Raw genomic sequence first — 26352 nt, 5'->3', positions numbered from 1 at the left:
GAAGGCTTCAGGGCGCCCAAGAATGACCAGCAAGCGCCAGGATGTCTCCTAAATGTGACTCAGCTGTGGGATCGGGGCACCACCAGTGCAGACCGTGCTCAGGAATGGCAGCAGGCAGGTGTGAGTGCATCTTCACACATAGTGAGGCGAAGATTTTTGGAGGATGGCAAAAGGTACAAGGATTGGACTGGAGCATCTGGAAAAACACTTGTCCGGAAAAGGACAGGTGAGCGCTACCATCAGTCCTGTGTCATGCCAACAGTAAAGCATCCTGAGACCATTCATGTGTGGGCTTGCTTCCCAGCCAAGGGAATGGGCTCACTCACAATTTTGCCTAACAACACACTCATGAATAAGAACGGTACCAAAACATCCTTCAAGAGCAACTTCTACCAACCATCCAAGAACAGTTTGGTGACATACAATGCCTTTTCCAGCATAATGGAGCACCTTGCCATAAGGCAAAAGTGATAACTAAGTGGCTCGGGAACAAAACATTGATATTTTGGGGCCATGGCCAGGAAACCCCCAAGACTTTAATCCCATTGAGTACTTGTGGTCAATCGTCAAGAGGCGGGTGGAAAATCAAAAAGCCACAAATTCTGACAAACTCCAAGCATTGATTAGGCAAGAATGGGCGTCCATCAGTCAATATGTGGCCCAGAAATTGATTGACAACATGCCAGGGTGAATTGCAGAGGTCTTGAAAAAGAAGGGTCAACACTGCAAATATTGACACTTTGCATAAACGTAATGTCAATAAAAGCCTTTGAGACTTATGAAATGCTTGTAATTTTGCTTCAGTATACCATAGTAACATCTGACAAAAAGGTCTAAAAACACTGAAGCAGCAAACTTTGTGAAAACCAATACTTGTGTCATTCTCAAAACTTTTGACCATGGCTGTACAATAGGCATGTGAGCATCAGTACTGGACCATGGAGTAATGGAAGAAGGTGGCCTTTTTTGACAAATCTCTTTGACATCATACGGATGGCCGGGTGCGTCGTTTACCTAGGGAAGAGCTGGCACCAGGAAGCACTATGGCAAGCTGGCAGAGGCAGTGTGATGCTCTAGGCAATGTTCTGCTGGGAAACATCGGTTCCTGGCCTTCATCCATATCGTACTGCTCTGGACACTGCCAAACAAACATATTTCCAATCTGTAATCTCTGCTCAAGCCTCTAACCCCAAGTGACTTTTTAATACATTTAAACTGCTTCTTACCCTTCCCTTACCCAAGCCACCTGCTACTATCTGTGCACAAGATCTTGCTTCCTATTTCAAGGACAAGATTGATAAAATCCGAAATGAAATGGTATGCTCTTCCTCAGCTAATGACCTGCTCAATTCCCTACCTGAACCCTCTGGCACATTCTCTTAATTTGACCCCACAAATGAAGATGAAGTATCTACACTCTTCTCATCCTCCTACTCTATTACCTCTCCTCTAGATCCTATACCCTCACAAATCAGTAAAGCTCTGTCTCCAGTGCTCATCCCAACCGTAACTAAAATCTGTAATCTCTTTCTCTACTGGCATCTTTCCATCACTGTTCAAACATGCAGTGATTACTCCCATTCTGAATAAACAAAATTCTGACCCTAACACTCTCTCAAATTACCGTCCTATCGCCCAGCTCCCATGCCTCTCCAAGCTACTTGAGAGACTTGTCTACACCCGCCTCACACACTTTCTTAACTCACACAACTTATTGGACCCACTTCAGTCTGGCTTTCGTTCCCAACACTCCACGGAGACAGCACTTACAAAGGTAGTAAATGATCTGGTCACTGCCAAGGCTAAAGGTCATTACTCACTACTAATTCTTCTAGATCTCTGCTGCTTTTGACACTGTTGACCACTCTCTTCTCAGACAAACACTACAATCCCTAGGTCTTAAGGATAAAGCTCTTTCTTGGTTCTCTTCCTACCTATATGATCGCTCCTTTACTGTTTGTTTTTCTGATTCTGCCTCCTCTTTGCTACCTCTATCAGTTGGAGTACCGCAAGGTTCTGTCTTAGGTCCTCTGCTATTCTCAATCTATAACACCTCTCTTGGCAAACTAATCCGCTCTTTTGGATTTCAGTACCATCTGTATGCAGATGATACTCAAATCTACCTATCCTCCCCAGATTTATCACCATCTGTATTGGTCCGTGTCACTGAATGTCTTTCTGCCACTTATCTTGGATGTCATCTCGCCACCTGAAACTTAATATTTCTAAAACAGAATTAACTATACTTCCACCAGCCAATAAGTTACCAACCTGATCTCTCGATCTCTGTTGATAACTCAACAATCCACCCTGCCCCAAAAGCTTGCTGCCTATGTGTCATACTTGACTCTGAACAGTCCTTTGTTTCCCACATTCAATCTTTCTCAAAATCATGTTACATACATCTAAAAAACCTATCTAAAATTCGACTATATCTCACACAAGACACTGCAAAAACTCTAATCCATGCACGCATTACTTGCTCCCATTCACGTTTACAGGACTTTCTTTGTGCTGCACCCACTCTATGGAATGCCTTACCACGCACAATAAGACTTTCCTCTAGTCTCCAATTCTTCAAGCGTTCCCTGAAAACTCACCTCTTTAGGCAAGCTTATCAGATTCCAGAACCCCCCCATAACCTTCATAGCTTCCATATCTAATTACATCCCCTTCACAGTCCACACATAACCTCACACATTGTCTTTCTTTCACATCCTCCTGATATTTGGCCGACATGCCTGTGTGACTGGAACATGCAGCCCACCAAGAAACTCTGCATTCTGGTTGGATCAAAATGCGATATATAGCACCTATCCTTGTGTATCAATGCCTATTTCCCTATAGATTGTCAGCTTACGAGCAGGGCCTTCCTACCTATATATCTGTCTGTTATTACACAGTTTTGTTCAATTTATGTTTCCAATTGTAAAGTGCAACGGAATATGCTGCACTATATAAGAAACTGTTAATAAATAAAAATAAATAAATATTACTTTGACATGTACCACCTACCTAAACATTATTGCAGCCCAAGTACATCTCTCGATGGCAATGGTATCACCTGATGGCACTGGCCTCTTTCAGCAGGATAATGCTCCCAGCCACACTGCACAAATTGTTCAGGAATGTTTGGAGGAACATGACAAAGAGTTCAAGGTATTGACTTTGCCTCCAAATTCCCCAGACCTCAATCCGATCGAGCATCTGTGGGATGTGCTGGAGAACAAGTCCGAAGCCATGAAGGCTCCACCTCATAACTTAAAGGATCTGCTACTAACGTCTTAGTGCCAGATAACACAGGACACCTTCAGAGGATTGTGGAGTCCATGCCCCGACAGATCAGAGCTGTTTTGGCAGCACGAAAGGGACCTACACAATATTAGGCAGGTGGGTTTAATTTTATAGCTGATCGGTATAAACTACATGAAAATAAAATGTTCCCGTTTTCAACTAAGTTTAGAATAATGGTAATTACAAAATATAATTAAGACCAGCTGCTCTAATTATAGGCCCATCTTCCTTCTGAATATGAGTATTAAGCAGTGGCGTATGTATAATGGGTGGAGTGTGTGCGGGTTACCGCACACCCTGCACCCATATTATTTTATACTCGCCTGTCAGTGGTCCCGCATCGGGTGTCAGCGCTGCTCAGAACATCGGAAAATGGCCACCGCGGCCATTGTTCCAACGTACTGCGCATGCGCAGTAGACTCCGGGCACACTCTAGTGCCCGGAGTCTACTAATGCTCCAGTGGCTGGCCAGCCACCTCAGTCGGCTGCCGGCCACCGGGGACAGAGGAAGGGGCCCTGCATGGGGAGTGCAAACGGGCCCCCTCCTTTCTTAAGACGCCCCTGGTCTTAAGCCATTTGTTTAAAATACTGGCTAATCGACTTAATTTTGGGTGCTTTGACTCAGGCCAAGTGAGAGTCATTGCAACAGGACAATCCTGGCTGAAGGGTTAAGCGATCTTCGCATGTCTTGACAAACCAGCCCCAATCATATGTCTTTGTTAAGAGAATTGGAGCTAGTCACCATATTTGATGATAGTGAGAGATGACAGTATTAAAGTCTTCACCAACTAAAAATGTTGCCTTCTGGATCTTCTGTAGGTCTAGACAATGAGTGATGTCCCTCTATTTCTATCACATTTTCTAGGTGAAACACCATGGCATTTACATGTTATAAAAGTGGTTTTATAGCACCGTGGCATTTACGTTGCTACTCAGAACAAAGTGCCCGATTCAGAGCTGTTATTTACGCAGTTGAGTGATTATCGTTAAACTGCACTTGCGTCACAGCAACTTTTTAATGCAGCGTGATCAACAATCAGGGAGGTAATGGGGAGTGATGGCAAAACGCGCCGGTTTGTCATGGCCATTTTTGGAGCGCATCACAGTCTGCATCTGCGATCCCGTATGCAATAAACATCTCCAGCGTCTCTGTTCCTGCACCCATTCCGAGTATCCATAGGGTTATGCAGACCTGCGATAATCGATTGATCTGCGACCTATGTTGCGTCTTTGTACGCAGATTCTTGCATTTGCAAAGCAGCAGGGGGGCGTCTTAGTACGTTTTTCAGCATCTGCAACATTTGCATATTTTCGCAGCTGCGATGGCTTTAGCGTATATTGATGTTAATGATGACTTGTGTATGCAAACATGGCTGGGTCAGCTGTTAGGGTGTCTAGCATAGATGGCATCAAAATGTTATAGCAGCTACACTACTTTAACCACTTGTCTGGCAGACTGTGCTTTCCCTGACATGGTCGTATCTGATACGACCAGTCAGGAAAGTTCTGTGGGCGGCTGCTGGAAAATAATTTTCTAGCAGCCGCCAATCACAGAGGGACCTCCTGGTCCCTCTGCACACTGTCCCTCCCCGTGGGCCGGCCGATCACTGCTAGCTGCGATCAGACAGCCCAGCGCTGGCGCACACACCCCGGCAGCTGCTGACAGGGCAGAGAAGGCAGCGCTGATAGCGCTGTCCTTCTCTCCTTCCCCATCTGGAGAACAGCCGCTGACAGGGCAGAGAAGGCAGCGCTGAGAGCGCTGTCCTTCTCTCCCTCCTCCAGAGAGCAGCAGCCCAGCGGCTGCTGACAGGGCAGAGAAGGCAGCGCTGATAGCGCTGTCTGTCTCTCCCTCCGGAGCTAGCAGCAGCCCAGCGGCTGATGGCAGAGCAGCCGCCGGGCAGAGAAGGACAGCGCTATTAACTAGACAGAGCAGCCGCCGGGCAAATAGGTGGTAGCACTTTTTCATCGCCGACCTTTTCTCTGCCACCGCCCTGTTAGCGGCTCCCCAGTGGCTGCAAATAGAGGGAGCAGCTGCTGGCCTATCCCTCCTCTCCCCCATTTTTGCAAGCCCCACCCCATAACCCCATGTATAAACAGCAAAGCCCTATATGTATGTATGTGTGTGTGTGTGTGTGTATATATATATATATATATATATATATATATATATACACACATATAAACTGTGTATATAAAATATATATGTATATATATATATATATATACATGCATACACACGCTATATATATGTGTATATACATGTGTGTGTGTACGTTTTTCAGCATCTGCAACATTTGCATATTTTCGCAGCTGCGATGGCTTTAGCGTATATTGATGTTAATGATGACTTGTGTATGCAAACATGGCTGGGTCAGCTGTTAGGGTGTCTAGCATAGATGGCATCAAAATGTTATAGCAGCTACACTACTTTAACCACTTGTCTGGCAGACTGTGCTTTCCCTGACTGGTCGTATCTGATACGACCAGTCAGGAAAGTTCTGTGGGCGGCTGCTGGAAAATAATTTTCTAGCAGCCGCCAATCACAGAGGGACCTCCTGGTCCCTCTGCACACTGTCCCTCCCCGTGGGCCGGCCGATCACTGCTAGCTGCGATCAGACAGCCCAGCGCTGGCGCACACACCCCGGCAGCTGCTGACAGGGCAGAGAAGGCAGCGCTGATAGCGCTGTCCTTCTCTCCTTCCCCATCTGGAGAACAGCCGCTGACAGGGCAGAGAAGGCAGCGCTGAGAGCGCTGTCCTTCTCTCCCTCCTCCAGAGAGCAGCAGCCCAGCGGCTGCTGACAGGGCAGAGAAGGCAGCGCTGATAGCGCTGTCTGTCTCTCCCTCCGGAGCTAGCAGCAGCCCAGCGGCTGATGGCAGAGCAGCCGCCGGGCAGAGAAGGACAGCGCTATTAACTAGACAGAGCAGCCGCCGGGCAAATAGGTGGTAGCACTTTTTCATCGCCGACCTTTTCTCTGCCACCGCCCTGTTAGCGGCTCCCCAGTGGCTGCAAATAGAGGGAGCAGCTGCTGGCCTATCCCTCCTCTCCCCCATTTTTGCAAGCCCCACCCCATAACCCCATGTATAAACAGCAAAGCCCTATATGTATGTATGTGTGTGTGTGTGTATATATATATATATATATATATATACACACATATAAACTGTGTATATAAAATATATATGTATATATATATATATATACATGCATACACACGCTATATATATGTGTATATACATGTGTGTGTGTATGTATATATATATACATATACACACACGTGTTATCTATACACATGGATATATACATATACTGTGTTTATACAGTGTATATATATATATATATAGTGTGTGTGGAGCCCCCCAACCGTTGTCAAACAATCGATTTTTTTATATCGATGGTTGAACCAATCGGCCATCGATGGTACAGCTGTCAATGACCAGAACTACAGTATACCATAAAAATTTAAATTTTTATGGTATATGGTGTTTAAAAAAAAAAATTGCGTTGAAATAGTTTTAAAAATATGTTCTTGACCTAATTCAATCATAAAAAAATGACAATTTCGGAGCGGTTTTTGGAAAAAAAAATCGTCAGTTAAGTGGTTAAACTGATGGTATAAAAACAGCTAAATAGTTGATGAAAGATGTGTTAGATGCTGGAGACAATGGATCTCCTTCCCAATTGCTGGGCCTAGTCTTTTCCCACCAAACTAACTTCCTCTTTCTGACTACCACCTTCACCTTTCCCCCACTCCAAGGTTACTCTTACTAAGCACAACCTTGATGCTGTTTACCTCACCCTTTTTTTCTTTTTTACTTGACTGTCTCTCAGCTCCACACTTGACTTTGCTTCCCCAGTTCATGGAATCTCCTCCCACCAAGCTCCTCCTATCGCACTTCTACCTTTATCCACCTGCATTCCCCACATACCGGTTTCTATACCACAACCTGGTATGAGATCCGCATTCTCCTCTCTTCCTCCTTTGATCCCATTCTCTCCCATCTTTGTTTTTTCTCTCTTGATGCCTGTGCTTATCTTTTTTATTTTTTTTAAATCCATTTTTTTATTTAATTTCACAGATTTATACAAAGTAAAACATAGGAGGAAAATGAGAGAAAAGAAAAAAACAAAGAATGGAAGGGGGAAAGTACATATAATACAAAATATCTAGAGATCCGTTCCTAAGATTAGAACTACCAATAGCAGTCGGGAAAATTTAGGAACGCAAGTTCAATAGAAAATAAGTACATTTCAATACTCCAAATTCAAAAGAATAGCATTGAATATACAAAGTCATATAGAAATTATATATATATATATATATATATATATATATATATTGTCCAAAGAGATTTGGCACTCTGGGTTTGGAAAAAATTGGGTGTCTTCCTAACAATAATTAGAACACAGGACTTCTCCTATGGTGGTGCTTGGTGGCATCACACCATTACAGAAAAGGAGGTGGCACTCACAATGATGAAGATCAAAATGTGTTTAAATAAGCAAAAACATGGGTACAGATAGAGGTCGACGTTTCAAGGCTCAAAAGCCTTTTCATCCATGGGTACAGTCCTGATGAAAAGGCTTTAGAGCCTTGAAACGTCAACCTCTATCTGTACCCATGTTTTTGCTTATTTAAACACCTTTTGATTTTCATCATTGTGAGTGCTGCTTCCTTCTTTTCTTTATTGGTATGATGACACCAAACAGCAACATAGGGGAAGTCCTGTGTTCTATCTCTCTCTCTCTCTGTGTATATATATATATATATATATATATATATATATAAATAAAATAGTACAATAAAAGGATACAGGGTGAATTTCGGAATTTGTAACACCACCATGGTACCAAGTTAGCTCTAGAGGGATAGTCGTTTCATATCCATTCATGCTTCCAGTATCCCATGAAGAGAGATGAATAGCTGGGAGGAATCTGGTCCCCATGACTGTACCTTGAAGTCAGAGATAAAATTAATCTAAAAGCTTAGAAATTATTATGTAGCAAAATAAATGGAATGTTTTCTAAAATAAATGCAATTTGCTCCTTTTTGAAGGAGTAATCCTGTTCAAGATATAACAGTAGCTTGTAACCCATGATAATATCAAATTATAAGTGTATAATAAAGCTACTCCCACTTTACATAAAATATCATATTTTTCTCATTTGATACCTCTTAGTAAATAAATTACTTCCATTAAATCTTTTAAATAAGAGGGTAGTAAAAATAGATCAACATATTTGGACAACCCAGACTTTAATGATTCCATGCCCGAAACTACAGGTCTTCCCGGTTAATCTAAAGGATATTTGTTACAAATTTGGTAGATTATAAAAGTAGGGTATACATGGATATGTGAAATACAAATAAATTAATTCTTATTTAAGCTGGAATCACTGATCTAATGCTCTCTTTAGGACAATGTACATCTTGCACTTGTAGGATAGTAGGGTCTTGATGGAGTTTTGTATATGTATCGGTATCTCATAATAATCTTTCTTTATAGTATGAGTCACTGTCCATGATAACAGTACGTCCACCCTTATCTGTTGGTTTTATGATCTCATTTTGTGTTAATTCTTTAAGTGTGCCTCTTTTTTTGGTAAGGTTCTTACAATATTTGAAGATCTGAGTGTCATAAGATTTGTCTAAATCTTTGATACCATCATCTGAAAAGTCTCCACATAACTTTCTTTGATGAAAGTAGGATTGAAGATGTTTGTTTTTCAGAGAGCTGTACAGATGTGTCCACATACATCTTACCTCCGTAGCTACAAGTCGCATTACCCATAACACGTGAGCAACTCAGTAGCGCCGAGCATCTTTCCGTGCAACATTTTACTTTCAAATGCATCTTGGGCCCGTATTCAATTAGATTCGCACCCACGATACTTTTTCACCTCCCGGACTTTTTGCCTATATCGCGTGTTTTGGGTGCGAAAACTTTTCGCGTGCTTCCCCGCGATTCCCTCTATTCAATTTGAAAGTACGTGAAAACGGCACCTGGCGAAACTTGAACAGGTGGTAAGTCCTCTCCAAAATGAGGTAATCAGCTTGACACCCCCCAAAAGATGCACTGACATGGGGGATCACTATGGATACCCCCGAATAGCCCTCCTGAATTTAATTGGAGGTTTTAAGTGGTCTCAATAGGTGTTGTTTTGCATATTTGCATAAGGGATGAAGAATAGCATTTAGAAGGTTTTTTTGGTGAAAATAACTAGTCCTGGCAAGTTTTGGGTACCTGAAAATAGGGGGTAGCCTATTTTAAAGTTGCTAAAGTAAAGTTTAAATAATCGTGAAAAATCCACCTTCCGCAAGCACCTGTAAAGTAAAAAACACCTGGGGCATACTTGGGGACCCCCCTGGAGTCTATTTCGCTAGTTTTTAAGTTTGTCCCCCACCTTTAGTTTTTTTGCCTCCAAAAGTACTTTTTTGGGGTGTTCTAAAGTGTTTTTTAAAACTTTTTTTTGACAGTTTACCTTTCGGGGACTGTCTTAAGTCTGCACGGGGGGTCCAGCAATGTTGCACCCCAAAGCCCCAATTCTGCACTTATTTACGCTTGCAATTCATAGGCGAAAAGTCTTAGAAATTTAATATGGCGATACTTTTCTGCCTGGCGAAATGACGTCATCAGCAATACTTTTTCGCGGATCTCGGCTTTTCGCTCCAAATTGGGCTTATTCACAAAGGGAATGATATGCGACTGTGTCACTGTAATGTAGCATTTCGCATGCAGATACACCCGCAGTTGCACACAGAATAGAGGCATGTATCATTTTATAATATTACGCATTTGAAGGTATAAAGTCGCACGAAAAGATGTTTTGTGCTACAGAGTCACGCCATGGCATGGTTAGACTAGATGGGCTGTTTAATGCACAAGGAAGTAAGTTGTATGTGGACACATCTGTAGGTGTAAAGGTTCATTGGTGTGCCCTGAATTGTCCTTCAAATCTCTGGTGGTCGCATCATTCTTGAGATAATCGGGTATCTTTACTAAAGTGAGAGTTTTTAGAAGTGGAGTTGTTGCTCATAGCAACCAATCAGATTCTATTTAACATTAAACTAGCACAATCTAGAAGATAATAGCTGGAATCTGATTGGTCGCTAAAGGCAACATCTCCACTTCTAAAAACCCTCACTTTGGTAAATATACCCAATATCATTTAAAAGTGAGGTTCCTAACATATTTGTTGATGTCTATGTAGATGCTAAATGGGTTGATATTTTTGGAAGATGCAAAAGTAAGGACTCTGTGGAGGTCCCTCTATTTGAATTTTGGACAGTGCTGCAACCCCAGCTCTGGAGACAGCACTCCCCTTCCCAGGCATTGCGGAATGAGTAAAAGGAGAGGACAGCTGCAGTAGCACAATCATCGAAGCTGTGTAGGTCAAAGACACAGGCCAAAGGAAAAGAGGAAAAGCCCACAGAAGGCAGATCTAGGGGCATATTCAATTGAGCTTGAAGTTTAGGGAGGAAAAAACCTTGCGCCCAATTTTGGATTACCGTGGGTGTGCGCGCTCCCGATACCCGCTGTATCCAATTAATAAAAGTAAAAATAAATATAAGAAAAAATCTACACTTACCTGCCTAGGGATCTCTGGTGATCTCCACGGCTCCCGGTGGCCTCCCCTCCGTCTTACTGGAGCCCCCTGCTGCTGGTAGGCTCCAGAGAGGTCCTGTAGATATGTGGGTGAAGTTGGATTAGCGCGATTTGCGGGTCTTTGAAGAGGAGGCGGGACCAAATGCCGGGAGGGGTGGGGCTTAATCACGGGCTGTACCTCCGTTAACAGGAAAAAAAATGGTTCATCAGGGGGATGTGGTCGTGGGCTGGGGACCATGTGTGGGGGCCCCGGGACGACTGCCCCTATTGCCCTGCCTACAATCTGACCCTGCTCTGGGGTGATGCTGGCAGTAGAAGCCTTTTTACATTACAAGCCTACTGTGCAGTGATGGGCCCAGGTTCAAAAATTTGCTTTGGGCCCCCCTCCTCCACGTTCAAAGTGCAGTGGGTGACTGCAGGGAGAGGTAGAGGTTGACAGGGAGAGGCAAGAAGGTGACAAGGAGAGGGTGACAAGAAGAGACAACAGGCAGTGGGTGACATGGAGAGGGAAGAGACAGTTGGTGACAGGCAGTGGGGAAGAGGTGACAGGGAGAAGCAGTGGGTGACAGAGAGGGAGAGGATGACAGGGATAGTTGACAGGCAGTGGTAACAGGTAAAAGCAGTGGGTGAGAGGGAGAGGTGACAGGCAGTGGGTGACAAACACATTATAGCACGCTGTAGTGCCCACACATTATGCTACACATTATGCCACCTGTAGTGCCCACTCATTATGCCACACTGTAGTGCCCTCACCCTCAGCATCCTCAGGCAGCCGGCAGAGCAGCAGTCACAGCCTCAGAATGAGTCACAGCCATGAGGCTGCGCTGCTGCTAAACGCCATGTCAGAGGAGCATGTGATGGGCTCCTCCAATCAGAGCTCAGCACATGCTCCCCTGACCCCACTGCAAAGACTACTAGGATATATTACCCAGTAGTGCACTGCAGTGCTGAGCCTGACTGCATTGTGGCCTGGTCCTCTCTGCATGTAGCTGCCGGCCGGCTCAGTCACAGCCTTGATGACTGCCCGGCAAGCAGCTGTACTGCAGCCTGTCATTTACAAACGGCGCCGGGCAGTGTGGACCCCTGCTGCTCCGCCGGTAGTTCCGCCCTTGCTCCTGTGCCATTAGCACAATATTACACAGCCACTGCGTGCAAAGATGCAATTTATCCATCTCTGAATCAGGCACTATATAATAAAAAAAAATGTATGGATGCGATACATATTTTCTTAATATTGTGGTGAGCATGTGATTTTAGTGTGACCTGTGTGAGGTGATAACTATGTCTCAGCTGCATTATATCGAGGCAGCACAGTGGTTACTATGTATTGCTACCTCACAATGCTGGGGTCATACTTTCAAGTACAATGAGGGCCCTATGTGTTCTCACTATTTTCCCTTGGTTCTCCAATTTTCTTCCACAATCCAAAAAGTATTGGTACAGTTGTGGCCATTAATATTGGCTGTCTTGCTCTTTTTCAAATAACTCCTAATTTCCTCTAATCATTAGTTGATATCAGCAACACTATTTGGTCTCCACAACACTTTCGTTAATATTACATCCTTTTTTTTAAAATTCAGATTGTAATACTGTATGTCCTTTAAAATCAGAAAATTTATGTAAATGACATTGGTAAAATTATTGGCTCCCTAGACTTTATAATTGAAATCCCCAACCTCCTAATGCCATGGCTGAGCTTCTCCTGCTCTTCTTGTGCTGGCTGTTTCGGGTTCTCCCACCTGTGACGGACACCTTCTTCCAACTGCTGCCTTTCAGATCGCTAAAAGTTCTCTATGGGGTATATATCTGGACTCATTCCTGGCCACTTCAGGACCATTCATAATCTTATCTTAAACCCATCCGTGGGTGCTGTTTGAAGTGTGTTTGGTGTCATTGTGATACTGGAAGACTCCATGACTTTCAACGTAGACCCAGTTTCTTAACCTCCAAAATTACCTCTGGGGGTAGATGCACTAAATCTTGGAGAGTGATAAACTACCAACCAATCAGCTCCTGTCAGTTTACAGGTTGTTTGAAAATTTAGAAGCTGATTGGTTGGCACTTTATCACTTTCCGAAATCTGGTAACCTCCAGATTTCATGACGCCAAGTATACATTTTAAGACACCCAGTGCCAGATGCAGCACATCAGCCTTGAAAGCATCACTGAACCTCCTCCAAGTTTGACTGCAGGGACTGACTTCTTTTAGTAGAAAGCTCAATGTGTACTTTAAATATAGGGGTATATTTACTAAGCAGTGTTAGGAGACAGCGTGAAAAGTGATAAGAAAGTGATAAGGTTCCAGCCAATCAGCTCCCAACTGTCATCTCACAGGCTGTGTTTGAAAAATGACAGTTGGGAGCTGATTGGCTTATCACTTTCTTATTACTTTTCACTCTGTCTCCTAACACCGCTTAGTAAATAGACCCCATAGTCATGATGCACTTAACCATAAAGTTCTATTTTGGTTTCATCTATCCACAGGACATCACTACTAGAACGATGTTGGCTTTTTGAGGTGTGCTTTGGCAACCCCCAATTGAGCCTTCATATGTGTCTTCCATTGAGTAGACAATGGATGGTGGAAGTTGAAACTGTAGTACCTTGTGTCCATAGGTCAGCAGCCTGCATTGTTTTCTTTCAATAAGATTTTTCCTTGTGGCCGCGTCCAGGATGGCTGGATACAGTGCGATGAGAATAGGACCAGCAATGTATTCGGAGATTGATTTGTAGCCCTTAGATTGGCCATGCTGGGCCACCGTCTGTCTGACCTCCTTAGATGCATCTTCCCACCTTTCCTCTGTGCTCATTGCGGTTCTCACAGTGACACAAAGCAGGAGAAAGAGTCATTGTCTCTATTATACCTCATTGAATAAACTTATTTCAATTTACATTGCAGGCGCCACAGGTCAGTTTGCATCCAAAGCGAAGGAGAATCACCTGCCTGTAATCAAATTGTTTCTAATCTAATTAAAGGTTCCAATAATTCTGTCTGAGCCATTAAAGTGTTTCTGTGAGGAATGTGACACATTTTTCAGTTGTTTCTGTTTCAATCCAAAGAGATAAATATCTGACAAATATTTACGTCTGTGCTATTGTAGGGAATTTAGACTGTAAGCTTCTATGGCGCAGGGACGGTTGTGAATGAATACAGAGGTCAGCAACTGAGCGCATCAAAGATGGCGGCCTCACACGCTGCAAAATGTGAAGTGCTTTGAATCTTATTGGCTGAAAGGTGCTATTTCAAATTTATGTGGCAGTTATGTGACATTAAAGTGACCTGTGTATGTGTACATACTGTGTGTGTGTGTGTGTGTATATATATATATATATATATATATATATATACACACACACACATATACTGGTTTCCATGTTGGATCATTACCTGCGGGGACTACTCCTTCTAAAGGTTCTAGAGCAGGCCTGGACAACCTGTGGCTCTCCAGCAGTTGTGAAACTACAAGTCACATTATGCCCTACTACAGTTTTGTTATTAGGGAATGCAAAAACTATGGCAGGGCATGGTGGGATATGTAGTTTTACAACAGCTGGAGAGCCACAGGTTGGCCAGGCCTGTTCTAGAGGTATGAAAAAAATCAGGCACTCTAACCACAGCTTTGTTAGCTTATACACGACTTCAATGATCTGAGTTGATGAAGTAATGGCCTGACTATGCTAAATGGGGACTTGTGAAAACTCAAGTGAACATGGCTGATGGGGATCTCATCTACATATTATTTCCATAGTTCACACAAATTCCCCTTTGATTGACAACAAGTGTATTACAGGTTGAGTCTCCCATATCCAAATATTCCAAAATAGGGAATTATTTTGGCATGACTGAGATAATGAAACCTTTGATTTTGGATGGTTCAATGTACACAAACTTTGTCTAAAGCACAAATTATTAAAAATATTGTATAAAATTACCTTCAGGCTGTGTGTATAAGGTGTATATGAAACATAAATGCATTCTGTGTGTATATTTGGGTCCCATTCCCAAGATATTTCATTAAGACATGCAAATATTCCAAAATACGGAATATTCTGTTATCCAAAATACCCCTGGTCCCAAGCATTTTGGATATGGGAGACTCAACCTGTACTAATGACATGCATCTATATCAAGTAAATCCTGAGATTATTGCATTTGTTTAAAAAAAAGTTAATCTACAATAAAGTATTTAAAGATACATTAGTTGTACATCAATAACAGTTGAAATTATGAAATTTAGCTTTGCTTATAGTCTTCATTCTAGCACCCTGCACCTGTCACAACTTGTGCAGTTCCTCTTCCCTGCCTGGGGTGTCGCTCTCTGCTCTGGTGCTTCTAGCACACTCAACTGATGCAATAAACTGCTAAGATTCAGAAGTTAGTGTGCTAGAAGCACCAGAGCAGAAAGGGACACCCCAGGCAGGAAAGAGGTACTGCACGGATTATGACAGGTGCAGGGTGCTAGAATGAACACTAAGCTTAGTTCATAGATAATGTAGAGATGTAACGTGAGGCCTGCGAATGGTGCTAGTGGTGCAAAGCATTACTTGCATAGAACACCTAGGGCTAAATTTACTAAAGTGAGAATTTTTAGAAGTGAGTTTTAAAAATGATGTTGCCCCTAGCAACCAATCAGATTCTACTTAACATTTAACTAGCACCTTCTAGAAGACAATAGCTAGAATCTGATTGGTTGCTATGGTCAACATCACTTTTAAAATTCACTTCTAAAAACTCTCACTTTAGTAACTTTACCCCCTAGTGCTTTGCATGTAGTCATCTTCACAATATAGAAGAATTTGTTTGTCTGAATGATATTACTAAGTTCGATAGGAATAATAGTGTGACTGAAGTGAATACAGTGAAAGACTATTAATGTACACAGGATTGAAAGAGAAGTGAATTATTGTCTGGATATTTTCCAATCCATATCAAACACACAAGTCAAACTTTTAAACCCTTCTACTTTCTGTTAGCTCGTCTATCTTTAATTCAACTATTTAAAAAAAAATCTATATTTTATCTACAGTAAACCATTAATCACATGATACTTAAAAGTAGTTTAATATAGTGGTACTAACCACTAATACCCCTTTTATACCAGAGCTAAAACCCGGGTTATTGCAGGGTTAACCCGGGCAGCTCCTTGGTGTAAAAGGGGAGAGGGTTGGATCGCTGGGTCGAGTGACCCAGCAATCCAACCCAGGTAGATAGCAAGGTTTAACACGGGAGTAACCTGTGAAACCCTGCTGTTTGTACGGCGCGCTCCGAGTCTTTATGACCTGCAGTGCACCGGAAGCAAGCCGATTGGTCCGGCTTCAGTGGCGCTTGGAGATGACGTCTTCTATAAGCGACCACTTTCACGCCGGAAAAGCCGGGTCTATGCAGACCCGACTGCGGTGTGAGCGGTGCCGACTCGGGAATATCCCGATTTGGCGCCAGCTAAATTCCGGGTCTGATCCGGATAGGGACCATGTTCCAACTCCGGGTCAGACCCGGAATTTTGGTGGAAAAGGGGTATAATTGAGCTTCAAGACATTAAACTCTAAAACATTTAAATTGCAGAATTCAACTTTTAATGAGTTCAACCTCACCAACAAACTCACCAATGAAGTCAAATAACCTCAAAACAATTGAGCTCCTGTTTGCCTGAGGTTTGAAAAAAATAATTCTTCCTTAAAAAAAATAGAACTTTCACATATACTTCCGTTCAGATAACTGCCATTGTTGGCTATTATTGGCACTTTTGTGCAAATCATAATAATGAAAACAATGTCAAATAATTCTTAAAGGTAGGAAATAGGTTCAACGTGTGCAGTAGACCTTTACAACATGTGTAATGTGCTTTGCTGAGACATGAATGTAAACAAAGAGAGCTGGTCATCTTCACACTATTTACGTGGCAATTTTCTTTTAAAGGCCGTAATGCGGTTATAAATGTAGAATTTCAGGTTCTGCCAATCCCGGTTCTTAAGGGCTTCTGGTTCAGCCTTTAAACACTTCTCACAGTCACTCTTTGCTGGTACAATACAAGATACGATGAAACGATTCATGTGCCTGTCCACTGCTTCCACCTCTGCCTGCTGCCAGGGAGTTCTCTTCTTCTGCGTAGCTTTGCCTTAAAGTGGTCAGAAAAACACATTTTTAATTGAAAAAGATAAGGAGGAGTGTGTGCTGGAATTCTGATCCCTAATTCTGAATTCTAGATCAGTATATAGACCAGAAAGTAAAATTGTTTGCACATTTTTCAATTAAGCAATTCATATTGTGTTGTCATAATATTCATTTTGAATTTTTTAAACATAACTTTCAGGAAGACACAACCGTATTTATCATGTTCTTATCAACATTTTGGATCCATTGGATAAACCAGAGGTTCCCAATGTGGTCCTCAAGGCTCCCCAACAGTGCAGGTTTTAGAGATACCCATGGTTGAGCACAGTTGACTTTGGGCCTGATTCAGAGTCGCTCGCTAGATGCGATTGCTCGCTCCCAGCGTATGCAAATCCTGCGCACGCCCAGCAAGGCAGGCGATCGCACGGCAAGTCATCAGCATGCCCACTATGTCTTGGCGAGCGATCACTTTGTGTATGCAGACGCCCACCAGCCATTCATAAGACGTCCACTTGCGCACGTCATCTCCTGGAAGTGCATGAAAACATTGGTACATCGAGCACCATCGGATGCGATCGCAGCGCTTGAGGTTGGCTGCAAGCACTGCGATCACTTTAGTATGAAATACAACCAAGTGGCGTGTACTATGACGCTGCCTGTTAATAATGCACGCCTATGAAATGGCGTGGAAACACTCAGGCACGTCTGCGTTCGCACCTCCACTCCCCAGTTTCTAGTGGCCTGCGCCTGTTACCACCCACAAATGGCCTCTTCTGTTACTCATTCAACTGGGCTGTCTATGCTGGGCGAGCGAGTGCTTCCCGATCTTTCGCAGTGGTTCGCGCATTGCGATGCATATGCATGCGCAGAATGCAAACATCGGCAGCTACAAGAGATCGCATCCTAGCGAGCAGGTCTGAATCAGCTCCTAGCGAGCAGGTCTGAATCAGCTCCTAGCGAGCAGGTCTGAATCAGCTCCTAGCGAGCAGGTCTGAATCAGCTCCTAGCGAGCAGGTCTGATTCAGGTCCTTAGTTAGTACCTCAGTCATTTTGATTTCACCACCTGTGCTCATCCATGGATATCTCTAAAACCTGAACTCTTGGGGAGCCTTAAGGACCGTGTTTGGGAACCTCTCGGATAAGCCCATCAAGTTATTCTATTATGTAGTATGTCCAAAGAATGATATCAGACATAACCAGTACCACTGTGGTGATTATGACTTTAGCTTTAACAATTATTTCAAGTGATATTAAAGCTATTTGAAGTTATTACCATGCATCTATCCACTAATTAAACTGCTTCAGCCCCTGGATACGTTCAGAATCCTGACAGTGGGGATTCTGGTGTTCAGAACGCTGACGCCAGAATCACTTATCGGAATACTGGTGCCGGCGTCCTGACCGCCGGGACCCCAAGGTTAATAGCGGAGTTAGGGGAAGGGGTTAGCCGCTAGGGGGCGTCTTAGGTACAAAGGGGGGGAGGGTTAGGTTTAGGATGTGGAGTGGGTGAGGTTAGGTTTAGGCACTAGGGGTGAGAGGGTAAGGGTTAGGTTAGGGTTACTTACCTAGAGCCATCGGTATTGTAACCTGGGCGGGATGCTGGCGTTGGGATTCTGACTGCCGGGATCCCGAGCGCTGGGCATCCCGTACCCATCCCCTGTGAGCACCCAGGACAGGTGGTTGATATCGGTGCTAGTTATTGCTAATGTTTCAATTATTAGAAAAGTTACTATTACTAGTCCCACTTCAAGCACCTAGTAGACTCTAGCAACAACCCACAACTGTGGATGGGTTTCTAAGCATGGTGAGTTCACCTTTGGATGAAGGTCTCCTAGCACTGACTCCTGAAGCCATCTCATTATCTGATGATGGCGGTTTGTGTCTCTTGGGTGTTGGCGGCATCATTTCATTCCTTTCGGTAGGAGGAACTGTCTCAGCTGATGGTTCTATAAAAAAATAATCAAAATTCAACATTTTGAGAAAGATTTACACGTACTAAAGAGTTCTGACAATACGATGGTTGTTAATTATAATTCGTGCATAAAAATGCATGAAACCATTAAAGCGTAAAATTGTGTTCATCATTGCAAGTATTTTGAACTATATATTATTGAACTGATTAATTTTTATGTACTTTTAATTGACGATTGACTCCTGATATTAGTGATGATAATTCAAATGATGATGATAAAGAACCAAGTACCAGTCAACTCATGAGGTTAACTTGTCAAGAAACAGACCCACTTTGAAAGTAAGACTGTCATGAAGTTACATTATGTTTGATTTAAGTACACCATGGATAATGCGATTTTTATACATCACTGTAGCTTTCAAGGCCCAATCAGTAAGTCCATATGCCCCCCTAATATTATGCTGACATGTACATTCTATTAACACACCGTAATGACAATTCATCCCCCCAGCTGCCCATTACAGTCAGTGAAAAAAACCATAGGCATTCGTTAGTTAATTAACTAACCAAAGAGTGCTGAAACCCTTTTTTTTGTACTGGGACTTCAATAAAAGCAAGTCAGTTGATTACAATAGAGGCAAACTATAGTATTTTGATAGTAACTTGCTGACAATACATACTATCAATAGTGGATGAACAGTGTCCCTCCTGTAGGTTTTGCTCTTCCTCATCACAGTCCAGAACTTTTTCTGTGGAAATCATACAAAGTACAGTGTACCAATGTGATTAAACAAAAAGTAATGGAAAACATAGAAAAAAAAAAAAGTAAAATAAAATAACACACCATCTGGTTCTATCCCAATTTCATCCAAGTTCTTGCCATGAAACTCAGCTAATCTTCCTTGCTCGAGTGCCATTAGAACTTTGCTGATCTTGGCGAGTTGCAGGGTCTTCTCAGGGAGCCGATAGAACTCACGATGGATTCTTATCTCATGCCCAAGAAAGTTTGCCAGCTGGTCCATCTCAGTGTCTGTCATGTTTAGCACTGTTGAAATAGTTGCGGCATGATTTCGCAGTCTGCTAGATGTCAGTGACTCAGGACACTTTGCACCACACACCTTTGCAAAGCCACGAATGCAGTCTGATCCTCGGAAATGTGTCTTAGCTTCTGGTCTTGCAAACAAATAATGATCGTCTTTTAGGACCCTACAAGCCTCTCTCTGATTAACAAGGAGTTCTAATGCACACAGCATTTTTGGAGTCAGAAGAATTGGAACCGGGCGACCACTTTTTCCCCTGGTGACAATCCTTGAGAAGTGTCTGCAGAGTTTTTTTTCCACTTCAGAAAGTGCCCAGTCACCATCCTCATATGCATCACAAGTGTCTCTTGATGAAAATGCAGATAAAGGCATGCTCGCCACCTCTCCTTCCCTGCGCCGGTTAAAGAGAATGATCTGGGTGAGACAAACCTTTGCTAGCTCCATCCAGGCTTTTGTAGAGGGGCTTTCAGATAGTAAATGGTACCACTCATCTTGCAGTTGACTGAGATATGCGTGCAGTTTTTGGACATCTTCAGTGAAGGGCAAGAGAGTGGGAACGTTCCACTTTGCTTCCCTGATGTTCCTCAATGCTATAGCTGTGATCATCTGATTCCACTTTTCGTGATGAACGTCTTGAAACTCACTGGCATTCTTCACAAGCTCTTTATTGTTCGAGATTAACCCCTGAGCTTTTAAGAGTTTGCTGACTTTAACCAGGGAATTTCCAAGTTTGTTTGCTAGTGATGGAATCGAGAACTTGCTTGTTTCACTGTCATACCCACATGTAAACTTGACAGCTTTGACAGTCTCCATGTACTTCTTTGGATTTATGATATCTTCCATTTTCTTTATACTGGTGACTCTCCTGGCATTGAGAATCAGCCTTCCCATTTCTCGCATCTTCTCTCGCACACACTGCTGGTTCTCGGCTGATGTCCCACCTTTGTTTAACAAGTGTTGTCCGACATCAATGATGACTTGATCATTTTTAACTATATCTGTGATTGGGTCAGGATTCATGGCACTAATTACTCCCCACAGCAGTTTAGTCATGTGTGAAGGCACAGGCCCGGTGTATGTACACATGGACTGAACAAGGTTCTTTCCTAGTTTGGGGGCGACTGATCTAGGTGTCAGTTTACAACTATGCATATGTCGCCAAAGAACCTTTCTTGTAAAAAGTCCTTGACAGTATGCACAATGCATGAAGTCATTTCCCTGTGCTTCTTTAGGCGGTCTCTTAAATGGCACCAGCTCCCCTGTTCCTGACTCCATAACCGCAGCATTGTGAGCGTAGTTTCCTTTGTTGCGAATATAATCCAGCTGTTTTTTTTCTCCTTGGAACCCTTTGGAAAGCTTAGAGCTTTAGCCACATCAGAATTACTTTCATGTGCACGTTCTAGATGTCTTGCAATCTTAGCTTGAGGCTTACAGCAATACAAGCAATAATTTCTCCTGTCATACACTCTCTTTTCTGGCATGCACTGACAACTATAGTGTCATTTATGTTGTGACTTGAACAGGGTTCTTCTTTTGCTCCAGTGGCTTCAGATGTAAGGCTGTGTCTGTCAAAGGTCATGTTGTCTGACGTTGTGGTGTCACAGACAGGGGAACCCATTGAGACATCCACTATATCATCAAGAGACTGCCGTTTTGTCTTTAAGTTTGGTATAAGGCTAGCATCACTGTCACTTTTGCAAGTGGCATCTGGAATGTAATCGTCTGCACTCTCTGATGTACAATAACATAGTTCACCAGAATCTTCAAGACAGGTGTCTGTTATCCAAAATAAATTAATTAGAAATATGTAGAGCTCTAAACATTAGAATAATTGATAATGATACACTATGAATTTAAACATTTTCTGTTTGTCACTTGACCACTTAAATTACAATTTTGTTTTCTCAGAAATTGTCAGGGTTTTTTAATATGAGTGGATTAGGTGAAGAACATGTATTTCAACTTATCCAAAATGATTTCATTAAAAAAAAAATGTATATATATATCTATAAAAAAAAAATTTAAAATAGTTTTTTCAAGCATCGAAACATTGGGTCACCACCATTGGAACATCGAAAACATCAAGACTTTTATTTTCCCACAGGCTCCATCCACCAGGTACACTCTAGGAGTGGTACGTCCTGCTGTGCTGACCGATCAGCAGTGGTCAGCAGCACGGCAGACACTGGGGGAGGGTGCAGGCAAGCAGAGGGGCAGGTAGGTTCCTCTGAGATCAGCAGCTGCGGGAAGATTCTCTTCCTGCAGCCGCCCACACTGTGTATCTGACTGGTCGAATTATTGTGACCAGATCTGATAATGCACTGCTTGGTGTGGACGAAAAACTGATACCATGCCAGGTAAGTGGTTAATGAAGAACGTACTATGATACTTTTAGTCTGTTTCAGTCCTGGTACGAAAGCCTTATTTTTGTTTTGGAGCTTTATTACAATTTGTAAATAAAAACAACAGTGTAATTATCATTTTACATCATTACAGAATTTACTATAAAAACCAGTAATGGAACAGACTTCGAAATTTCTAAGATGAGCTGTACGCCAACATAAAACTAATTTTAGAGAATACAAAAAAAAATCATATTATAATCATATTATAGTAAAATATTTCTTCCTACTCAGCCAAGCTCAGTCTGTCTTCACACATTGAATAAAACAGGCTTTGTGGGAACATTTTACACACAATAGTTACAGTTCCTTGTGGGGACCAATTTTGTCTAAATTTTCACACACAATTTGGACTCAAACACTGACTGAAGGTGTTTTGTGTGGACGTCGTGAGTGTCCAGAATAGAGTGATAATTAACTAGGAAAAATATTCCTGTGAAGGTCAAGATCTGCCCTAAATATCCAACTACCACTAAGCTTCCAGATCAGGGGTTCCCAACTACGGTCCTCAAGGCACACTAACAGTCCAGGTTTTAGGGATAGCCATACTTGAGCACAAGTGACTTAGGGGTCTATTTACTGAGCAGTGTTAGGAGACAGTAAAAAGTGATAAGTAAGTGATAAGGTGCCAGCCAATCAGCTCCCAACTGCCATCTCACAGGCTGTGTTTGAAAAATTACAGTTGGGAGCTGATTGGCTGGCACCTTATCACTTTATTACTTTTCACTCTGTCTCCTAACACTGCTTAGTAAATAGACCCCTTAATTAGTACCTCAGTTATTTTGATTTAACCATCTGTGCACATCCATGGTTATCACTAAAACCAGGACTGTTAGTGTGCCTTGAGGACCGAGGTTGGGAATCACTGTTCTAGATGTAAAAAAGTACTCAAACTTGGTTTTCAGGACCCCACACAGTACACATTTTCCAGGTTGCCTAATTGGTGCACAGGTGTATTCATTACTCACTGACACATTTTAAAAGATCCACAGGTAGAGCTAATTATTTCACTTGTGATTCTGTGAGGAGACCTGGAAAACATGCACTGTTTGGGGTCCTGACCTCCTTTTTTAGCTGCTTAAAAACATCCTAAAATACAAAAACATGAGAAAGAGAAACTGTAGAATTAATCCTAAAATGATGAACATAGATGTACCTGTTGAGGACTGTTGTTTGGACCAGTAGAATCATCCACCAGAGTCAAGAGTGAAGAATGGGAGTCCTCTCCCGCCATTTTATCAGCTGTAATACTCGTTGTCTGTAAACACATATTTTAAAATGACAGCAGTTTAGAATATGAAAACATAAAACGCAAATGGTCATTTTGATGTAAATACTGCATAACATGCACATAGACTGACCTCCTGTTCAGACAAAGATGAGATGCATGCCAACATAAAACTAACTTTCAAATATTCATTTTTATTGGGGTCTATTCACTAAGCCTTGGAGAGAGATAAACTGGAGAAAGATAAATCCCAGCCAATCAGCTTCTGTCATTTTTCAAACACAGCCAGTAAACTGAACAAGGAGCTGATTGGCTGGCACTTATCTTCTCCATTTTATCTCTCGCCAAGGCTTAGTGCAGTGATTCCCAACCTCGGTCCTCAAGGCACAATAAAAGTCCTGGTTTTAGGGATATCCACGATTGTGCACAGATGGTTAAATCAAAATAACTGAGGTACTCATTAAGTCACTTGTGCTCAAGTATGGCTATCCCTAAAACCTGGACTGTTAGTGTGCCTTGAGGACCGTTGTTGGGTACCCTTGGATTAGTGAATAGACCCCATAATTTCAAATAAACTTTATTAAATTAAACATTTGATTAGAATTTTTCACCAGGTCCCTTGCTGGACACATTGTACCTGCTAATGATTTTTTGCTTTGTGCTCATTCATCTAGACCTTTAATGTCTGGAGTCCTCTACATGTATATCATTGTTTCTTTAGGTACTTGTAAACATATCTTTTATAAATAGACTGGTTTATTTTTTGCGATTGCATAATCTTCATTAATTGCAACATGACACTTGTTGGCCACACATAACCTATCCTGAAAACATTTGTCCTTTCAGGGTGCCATGGGGGCCTCTGTTGTAGAGTATCGCGGGCCGCCTCCTCAGATGGTGCAAGAAGGGCCCTGATGGTACATAGATAGCAGCTGGTGTGTGAAAAACTAACTGTGACTGTCGGCGGCAGCAGCAGTCACATAATACATTTACTGCACACTGGGCCTGATTCAGAGCTGAACGCTCTGACCAGAGCGCTCGCTCTGAATCAGGGCCCTCCTCCCTGAAAATGGAGCGTCCTCTTGGACGCTCGCATAACTGTGGGTGACCACCCACAGCATATGCGAGCGTCCATGATGATGGTCTTGATGGCTTGCGACGGAAACCCTGCGGTAGGGTCTCGCTGCCGCAAGCCCAGGAGTGATTTTGGCTCTATCAGAGCCAAAATCACTCCCACTGACATCACTAGTGATGTCAGCGGGGCCGGCTCCAGACGGTAGGCGTTCCCATGGGAACGCCTCCATCTGGCAGGCACGCACCCGGCACGCCCACCAAAGGGGGCATGCTGTCAATCAACATCGACAGCACGCCCCCTTTGGTGCGAGACCCGGAGCGGCAGCTTGGCTGTCGCAGTCCGGGTCTCGCGCATTGCGCACGACGGAGCTCCCTCCGTCGTGCGCATGCGCAGTGGGGGAACATCAACCCATTTGCGAGCGTCCTTTGCTCGCGAACGGGTCTGAATGACCCCCACTGTGTCCTACAAGGTTACGGAAGCCTTGTAGGTCCATATTTAACAACTAAGCAGTGAGTACAACGACCAAGCTGTCACACATAGGCGGCTGTATTACACGCTGTGAACGCCTGGACAGAGAATGCTTGTGTGTGGCTGTGCAGCAGACAGCTTGCACAACAAGCAAGGGGGGCAGTAGCAGTGAGAGTATATCAGTAACATGGTCGCCCGGCTGCTAGCGGTCATGTCATCCAGGACCACCCCTCACGGACTTGAGATTTATATGGTGCCCCCATTGCCCATTAATACATCCCACCATCAAATAACATAATTAAAGATGGTAGTTTAAATGACTTAATAGGAGGCTCCCATAATTATTCATTTTAAAATAAATAAGTGGCCAGCTGTTGTACTACAAATTCCAGCATGCCCTGCCACAGTTTTGCTATCAGGGCATGCTAAAAATGTTAGTCATGCTGGGATGTATAGTTCAACAGAAGCTGGGGTGCCGCTTATTATTGGGTTGAGTATAGATTCCCTTCACTGAAAGAACCAGGACGCGACGTTTAATGAGGACCAAAGTACTTTCATGCCCTTAAAGCACTTTTATTTTTTCCCACATCTAGCTTTTTTCTTATTTGGAGTCCATTGTACCCTCACGGCCTTGCTTCGCTCATTATGCTTCGGGCACGGTGGCTCGCTCTGCTGTGCTCACAGGTTACTAATCCTAATAGATGTTGATGTTGGCCAGTGGCCTAATGGTTAAGGTCCATTCGGCGAAGGGTACTTATGCGCTACTCTTTTTATTGCCTACCCCTGGTAGGGGGACCGTACATGGAAGCCTCAATAAATTAGGCAACTCCAATATAGGCAGGGCCATGGATAGGAATGCGCCGTTACTTATAGGCCAGTCTCTGGCTTTCATAATTCTCATGAGCTGTACTTTGACAGAGGCTGAGAACTTAAAGTTAAGGCTAGCCACGTTAATGTTAAAGGCAGGGGCTGGCTGGCAACTTGCAGGCTCGGGAGCAAACATATCAAGTGGCCCCGGCTTTTCTCTAAAATAAAAAATGCAACAAAACATACATATGTTTCACCAATACTTTTTAGGTGAAATTGTGGAGATGGCATCATAGAAGTTCCAAAAATATGTTTAAAAACACTGCGTGACATTTACTGGGGCCCCAGGCAGGCTATATATTATATATACGGACCTGGGGTTCTAAGATAGCACTAACTCATGGAGAAA

At 43.0% G+C, this 26352-nt stretch overlaps 2 protein-coding genes across 2 annotated transcripts in view; both read right to left on the bottom strand.

Annotated features, from left to right (window-relative positions):
- Positions 1-26352, bottom strand: part of LOC148508074 (uncharacterized) — a 97857-nt gene that overhangs the window by 40828 nt on the left and 30677 nt on the right. The window contains exons 9-11 of the mRNA XM_088445071.1: positions 26004-26161; positions 21428-21694; positions 20448-21309 (exon numbers count right to left, since the gene is read on the bottom strand). Of these exons, the coding sequence (XP_088301197.1) occupies positions 20448-21309; positions 21428-21694; positions 26004-26161 (1287 nt within the window). The remainder of the gene's footprint in view (positions 1-20447; positions 21310-21427; positions 21695-26003; positions 26162-26352) is intronic.
- Positions 16500-20451, bottom strand: LOC148508075 (uncharacterized). Its single transcript, XM_088445279.1, has 4 exons — positions 19768-20451; positions 19604-19672; positions 18826-18957; positions 16500-17015 (listed from the first exon to the last, which is right to left on the bottom strand). Exons 1-4 carry the CDS (start codon positions 20405-20407, stop codon positions 16789-16791), a joined length of 1068 nt encoding a protein of 355 aa, XP_088301405.1. The 5' UTR covers positions 20408-20451; the 3' UTR covers positions 16500-16788.

This window comes from Taudactylus pleione, unplaced genomic scaffold (genome assembly GCF_031769625.1).
Source record: "Taudactylus pleione unplaced genomic scaffold, aTauple2 ptg000377l, whole genome shotgun sequence".
Classification (NCBI taxonomy): Eukaryota; Metazoa; Chordata; class Amphibia; order Anura; family Myobatrachidae; genus Taudactylus; species Taudactylus pleione.
This window is presented reverse-complemented; position numbering and strand designations above follow the sequence as displayed.